Below are 7,673 nucleotides of genomic sequence, written 5' to 3' on the forward strand. Positions count from 1 at the left end.
ACACTATATATAAAAAATTAAGCCAGTAAGATTTTCTACTTTACAGCTATTGATGGTCTACTTTACAGCTATTGATGGTCGACTTAAATTACAAATAATTTTATAAATGAAATAAGATTGCCTCGAATAACAAACTAACGACCAACTTATACATGTTTGCTGTGACTGAATGAATGTACTTTAAAATATTAATTTTCAAAAATACACAAACAGGATTTTAAAAAACAAAATTATAAACATTCATTTCCAATAACAATATATTAGCCAACTACTAGTCTATTATTTTAGACAGTTGCACGCTTGCCACAATCTCCAGAAAAACTCGGTTCTCCTAAACCAATTTGCTCACTCCATAGCTTTTAGCATTTGAACATCAACAATTATCCCCTTTAGCTAGGGATTACAGGACTGTTTACAATCATAATTACTCAACAGATTCATATACATGATGGGAAATTGAAAAGTATCAATTTTCAATACAAAGACCAATGAGCAAAGGAATTCACCCAAAAATATGGAACACTGGGTGATAAATGACTTGCAACTATTAATTGGCATTGTGGTTTATAGTACAAATTCCTCGTTCAATTATCCAGAAATCCGCAGTCCAGTATAATAAAACACCAGGGAATGATGGAACACCAGTCCAGTATAATAAAACAGAGAGGAGCCATGGCCAACACTAACATGCTTGACCAACATTATCCATCACATCTCAATGTCTTCAAGATCTGGGAGAGGAAACCGAAGAATTGCAGCAATGCCACTTATCTGGGCTAGTTCTGTCCAGTAATATAAAGTTGACATATTCAATTTCAAACAGACAGGAAATTAGAACATAAAATGTTTGTTCAGAAATTTCATTTATTTCCGTGAAGCAGCTCTAAATAACAAAAGGGGGAAGAAAAAAAGGCATAACGTTTTAGTTTATATATTGTGATCTTATTACTTTTATTTTACCTTTTTCAATAATTGTTCACCATTCTCAGTCAATGAATTTCTAGGATCAATAATATCCCAAAAAGTTAAAGAATAATGAAATTAGTAAAACTTACGCTCTCCAGAGACATGCATGGATGAAAATACATGGACAGATCCTCCTGAATCCTTAACAGAGTTGACCAAGTTAACAAACTTTTGTCTTGTTGATATATCTGAATTCCTATAACCAAAAGCAAATAGTGAAGACACAACTCCATGGCAACATCAAACAGAGAATTTTCAGGATTAAATTCCAAATCCCAAGTTAACAAATAGGATGCGAAAGCAAATGCAAAGATAAAGTTAAGTGATAATGCTATACGGGCTCAAAAGTAAAAACCAAAATATCTTTCTTTAAAACAAAACCTGAAGTAAAAGGTAGTTTGCAAAGAAGTTTGATCTAAACCAGTTTCAAAGATGAACAAAGAGATACATAAGATACACGGTTAAAATAAAACAAACAAAAAGAAAAAAGACGCAGGAAGCCAAAGTATGAATCTGATAGATCAATCCGGCATTTTGTCTTTCATTTAAGAATATTTTGCGATTATATCATGCAAACCTGAAAAGATCATCTGTGATGAGAAGAGTTTGTACAGCTAGGCGTTCATTGGCAACCTCAACATGTTTCATTCCATAACATGCGCGTGATGGATCCTGTTCCACATCAAATACATATTCAATCAGGATTTCCTATATTTCTGAAAATGCAATATTTAGGTAAGCTGTTTCTACAGCTTTGAAGAGACAATAATCCAAGGGAGAAACATGAGTACTCCTTTTATGCTAAGGTGATACTTCCTTTAGATTTTTTATTCTCACTCTAAACCAGATTTTTAATACTTTTTGTGCACAAGAATAAGAAAAAAAAATGTACTTTTGTAGAACAGACAGAAAAATAATGGTTTCCCATGATAAATCCTCTGGAACATGACTTTTTTTAGCTTACCCAGCATCCACCCAGTTACATTGGTAACTCTCGATTGGGTTCAACAAATACTAAACATCATTACGTAAGAAGTATAATAAGGAGAAAGTATTAGCACAATATAATTGAGATAACTTTTACTTTCGATAAAAGTATGATGTTATTTGAATTTTAAACACCTAATAAAAATCTTAGAATGAAAAACAGAAAGCAAATTTGATGGAAGATATGCTTCTCATGCAATTCAATAAAGTAAACATCTAACTACATGGCATTCTAATCATAAAAATAGGCAAGGTTAACAAATGCATCTGAAAAGAAAACCTGACATTTGAAAGCATGTTGAAGAAATCCTTCATAACTCGAACCTGAAAAACAAGGAAATAAAAGCTTAACCCACACTCAATATAAAATAAGTAAACATAATACGGAATTTTTTCAGCAGTGCTAAAGAGAAAAGTAAAAGATACGGGCTTTGATGGTACCTCTTGTGCTGCTTTAGTATCTTTTATCAAATTCATGACATTTGGAGCATCCAAAACCTCCCTTAAACTATGCCTACAGATAATAAATAATTAGGCTAAAGAGATAAGATAAAGAAAATACAGCAGTGCCCACAAGCAATTGAACTTAAAAGTTAATCCTTAAAATAAGAGTCAGTTACTCTATGTTTGCAGCCATATTTTTTAAGTCAATACACATAAGAATATTACACAGAAGAAAGATTAAGCAAGTCAAGCCACAGTTAATTGATCAGCAAGCACAACAATCTTCACATGTTCATGTTAATTCTAATTACCTTACGAGGCTTTTGTAGCATACTAAAAAAGTAGGAAAATATGCAAATAAAAGAAAGCAACCATACTTGTATCCTGAAGTTGTATGCACAAGAATGATGCGTGATTTGTTTTCAATAATAGCTCGCAACTGTCTTCGTTCTGCCTCCAAAAATAAGTGACGATGAAACTGATCCTGAAACAGAAACAGAATTTCAAAATCCTGTCTTCACTTAAGGAAGCAAAAACCACTAAAGATGATTTTATACTATTAATAATAATACATGCAAACACACAATCAAATTTGTAAATATTCACCACGAATAAAGCAAACAGGAAATAATTGCTCACCTTTGTAAATCCTGGACTTGCAATTACAGCACAACGAACCACGTTGAAATCGATATGTTTCAAGAAAGCCTAAACAGATTCGTAGAATTCCAGTATATTTGTCAATGCGCCTTTTACACTTTTTGTTGAATGTAAAATATATATGATTAAATATAAGAAAGAAATACTAGGGCAAAAGATCATGATAATATCCTCTTAACCAAGAGTAAAGAAACATATAAAATACATTCATTCATACAATAAGGAGATATTTGATAACTGGCATTCTCATTCTCATCCAGGCATCTAATATTATCCAACAAGATGCCCATATTTGGTGCATGGGTATGATATTATTACCGTGAGTATCTCATTGCTCGGGGAAAGGAAGTGGCTATAAGTCAACTAATGAAGAACACCAATTCAAAACTAGCTACACATATATAACATAATAAGAATCAGGTGATATAGCTTTGAGGGGTGTTTGAATTTGCATTATAGCATTAGCTTTAATTTCAGAAACACCTTAATTGAAAAAAAAATTATAAATCATAGTAAATCCATTTCAATTTTTTTAATGTGGAATATGTATCACTAATGAGAATAAATGCTAAAGATAAGAAATTTAATTCCTTATTTACCTGCATAACATTCTCGAAGAACTTATCCAAAGCCTACAAAATGGAGGGATGCTTTAGAATTGTATCACTCAAGTTATATAATTCATTCACTGACGTCTTACAATAGGGTGACAGATCTTACTTTCTCATAACCAGCAATTGCAGGCCCATGCTTGCGAGGAATAGATGTTTCTATCCGCGATCGAGTAACAGTCATACTGTTTTATTGGATTAATACGATGAATCATTTCATTGTAATGACACAATTACATGGAAAACATAAACTAGAGTATCAACAAGAAGCAGAACGTGTATTTAATTTCCAGTGTTTGTGGTTACCCACAGAAATCAAAATAAAAATAACAGTGACCAAGTTTAATATGAGTGCTGAGCAAATTATCTTATGGATAAAATGCTATTATAAGTAATACATATAAATGAAACCTAGTAAATTTATAGCCAACCTTCTACCAACAAGGAGGATATGAGCTAATCCTTCCTGCATCAACACCACTGCTAGATCAGCACTTGCACCAGGATCTGCAAAATATGCATGGGATTTTCATTCACAGTTTTGATTACTAAGATTTACACCAACAGTCAGACAACAAATGACCACACGAGGATTGTTAACCCTTTGTTTGCTTGAAAAACATGACTGGTTCTATATGATAATTTATTTCATTCTTTCCACCATTTTTCTAAAACAACTATTTAAAGGTGTGCAGGAGATTTAAGACATCTGATAAAGTAGAAATTCAACAATTTTATCAAGTGAAAATAGGTAAAGTAATATCTTCATTCTTCAAATTAGAATATTTTGTAATTTCCACGCAAACAGACTACGCCACTAAAATTTCCATAATTATAAATATCTATAAAAGAATTGAGACATTCATATAATTTGATACGTACCAGAGGCCTGCTGTAGCACCTCCAAAGCCAAAGAATCCCAAACATCCTACAAGAGGCAGAATATAATATTCAGTAATTGTGATTCAAAAAGGTACCAGTGGGCTGCGAACTATATCACAATGTGATTTTCATAAAGATTCCTCACCACTCATTTCTTAGGTTACATTTTCTATTCTAACCATAATGGCACAGTGATAAATACAAGCAAAAGGCCTGGCTTATATGCATATGAAGCACGAGTTTAACATTGCGAAATGATTTGTAACAAGAAGCACAATGATTCAAGAGAAAATACCTTTCTGACCACAAACGGTCGCTGCAGTTCAAGTTCTAGAGTATGGAAAGCTCCTATCTGCAACGAGTTACAAAGATGAAAACTTAAGTTCGGCAGTAACAATTTGGAGAAGAAATCTGGATGACAGTCGCAGTTCACTACCTTGACATGTTCATTCTCTAAAATGTTCTTTCCACGAACACGCAGAATAGAACCTTCTTTGTCATAATCAGCAACCTAGTATAAAACAAAATCAAGATAACACAACCTGAAAAACCGAACAGAAATCCTACTGATAGCACAAATACCTCTTCGACTTTAATTTCCAGTTTGAGCTTAACGCGCTCTGCATCTCGACCGCCATGAGCGGCCTCTCTAACAACCTTCCTATTAAAGTTACAACAAGCAAGAAAACGAAAGAAATATGAAAATTGAAAAACAGATTATGCGATCAAAGAAAGCAAGAATTGAGAGAAAATAGCACCTAACAGTAACGGCCATGACAGAGTCTCCGGGAGCAATCAAGTTATACGCAAACCACAGATCATCGGAATCCACCGCCACCATCTGCATAGTGCACAGAATAAACGTGAAGAAGAAATTTCATGGAACTAAGGAAACTGAAGTGTGGAGAATAGGAATTGAACCTTAACGCTACCAGGTCCATTAGGAACGATGTCTCTGCGAACGATCCTCATGGCTGTGGATACCACCGGCGCTAAACACCACACTTTCTTCCTTTTCTCTCTCTCCTTGAAACGACGGTTGAAACTTTAGGTTTTAAGAATAAATAAATATTCTATTCATTTAAAAAATATATTTTTAATAGTTGAATAAAACATTAATTAAAATATAAATCTTTGTATCAATATAAAAATATAAAAACTATAAAACACATTAATAAAAATATAAAAACTATAAAACAAAATTTCATTGAACTCTTGACTTCAAAATAAACTTATGTGAGTTATCATTATAACTTTTCACATCTCAACTTAGTGACATATTAAAGTGCATCAAAGATTGCTTAAAAGTTATTTATACTTTTATATTATTATTATATAAAGATTATTCACTATCCTTTAAGCATTCTTTTATCAAAATAATTATTTACGAATTTTTCCTTTTAAGTGACTTTTTTTATAAAAAAATTACCATTTTTTTTAAATTTAACTATTTTTCCAAGCTAAAAGAACTATTTATAATAAAAAAGTTATCTAAAAAAGAAAACATTGCAATTATTTAAAAATATTTTTAATTATGATAACAATTTTATTAGTTTTTATTATCATAAAAGAAAATGAATGTTTATGCATGTATTTTTACTAGTTAAAATAAAAAAAGAATATAAAATATGAAAACACAGTATTAAACTCATATAAAAGTTATACTTCATCACAAACTATATTTATTATTAAAATATTTAAATGAATAGAAAAGGTTAATTACAATTTTTTTCCCAATATTTTAAACTTTGATTCATTGAAAAGGTGATTGCCCTTAATTGAAAAGGTGATTCAATAGAGCTTTTTGGTATCTTTACCATAGATTTTGTGATGTGACGCTCCATCCACCACCTCATCTTCTCTTTAGAAATTTCTAATTTTTTTAAAATTCTAAATTCATCCATTTTATTTTTTATTTTTATCAATTTTATTTTTTATTTTTTAAAACCTCAATTTCAATCTCTTCTTACTTTTACTTTCCCTTTCATTCTTGGCAACAAGTCTCTATCTCCAACTGTCATTTTTTCTCTTTCTCTTAATTTTCACTTCCGTTAATTGCTGTCTCCATCTTGCAAAATTTGAAAGAAAATGAAAAATGTTGTGTTAATGGAAGTGGAAATTAAGAGAAAGAGAAAGTGAAGGTGAGAAGAGATTGGGATTTGGATTTAAAAACATAAAAAGTAAAATTGGTAAAAGTAAAAAGTGTAAATTTGGAATTTAAAAAAAAAAAATAAGAAGGTGTAGAGAGAAGATGGGGTGGTGTAGGGAGCATCAAACTCTAACTTTTTCTATTAAACATAGAGCTGTCAAAACGGGTAATCTGGCTCGACCCAGTCCGGCCTACACGGCTCACTACGGGTTGGTTACTTAGTAAGCCAACCCAACCCGGCTCACTTATTAGCAAGCTAAACAAATTTGAATTGAGTCCGACCCACCACGGGTTGGTGGGTTAAATGGGTTGACTCAGTAGCTCATTTATAGTGTTGTCAAAATAGGTTGTAACCCACAAGCCAACTCGTTATATCACGGATTTGAGCTGGGTTGGGTTTTAAAAAAATGTAATTATTTTATGCGGGTTAATTTTCTCGGTTCACTCAAATTAAACCTGTGGTAAGTCGGATTGAATTTGTGGTGAACCAGATTAACTCACCAACCCACCTAATTTAATTTAATTATTTATTATTTTGTATTTCAATATTATTAGTTAACCGTTTTTTTATTATATTGTAGATGAGATAGAAAAATGTTTCAAAAGAGAAAAATATTATAAATTTATCTATTCAAGACTCTAATATTATACAACTAATAAAAATTAAATATTAAAAATTTTATTTGTTTGTCTTTTGTACTTATTTTTGGATTTCGCTTGAATTGTATCATATATTTTTTTTTACTTTAAATTGTCTTTAACATCATTTTAAAATAAAATTTATTTATATTTGAATTAAAAAAATTATAATATTTTAATTTAAAAAAACTTATAATTTTTTTAATTTAAAAAAGAACTTATAATTAAGGAGCTAAATAAAAAATTATAAATTGCTATTAGAAATTGTGACTCTTACTTCATAATAAAAAATCTATAAAATGATATTAAAAATTATGTAGGACCCTAAACATGGC

At 31.0% G+C, this 7,673-nt stretch overlaps 1 protein-coding gene across 1 annotated transcript; it reads right to left on the reverse strand.

Moving 5' to 3' along the window:
- Positions 1–326: 326 nt before the first annotated feature.
- On the reverse strand, positions 327–5,627 carry LOC108323126 (protein PELOTA 1). Its single transcript, XM_017555482.2, has 16 exons — positions 5,472–5,627; positions 5,309–5,391; positions 5,133–5,211; positions 4,987–5,061; positions 4,846–4,902; positions 4,551–4,596; positions 4,100–4,175; positions 3,778–3,853; positions 3,657–3,689; positions 3,037–3,105; positions 2,775–2,881; positions 2,395–2,467; positions 2,239–2,277; positions 1,544–1,638; positions 1,056–1,162; positions 327–782 (listed from the first exon to the last, which is right to left on the reverse strand). The coding sequence occupies exons 1-16, from the start codon at positions 5,520–5,522 to the stop codon at positions 709–711; spliced, it is 1,140 nt and encodes a 379-aa protein (XP_017410971.2). The 5' UTR covers positions 5,523–5,627; the 3' UTR covers positions 327–708.
- Between the last annotated feature and the right edge of the window lie 2,046 nt (positions 5,628–7,673).

This window comes from Vigna angularis, chromosome 8 (genome assembly GCF_016808095.1).
Source record: "Vigna angularis cultivar LongXiaoDou No.4 chromosome 8, ASM1680809v1, whole genome shotgun sequence".
Classification (NCBI taxonomy): domain Eukaryota; kingdom Viridiplantae; phylum Streptophyta; class Magnoliopsida; order Fabales; family Fabaceae; genus Vigna; species Vigna angularis.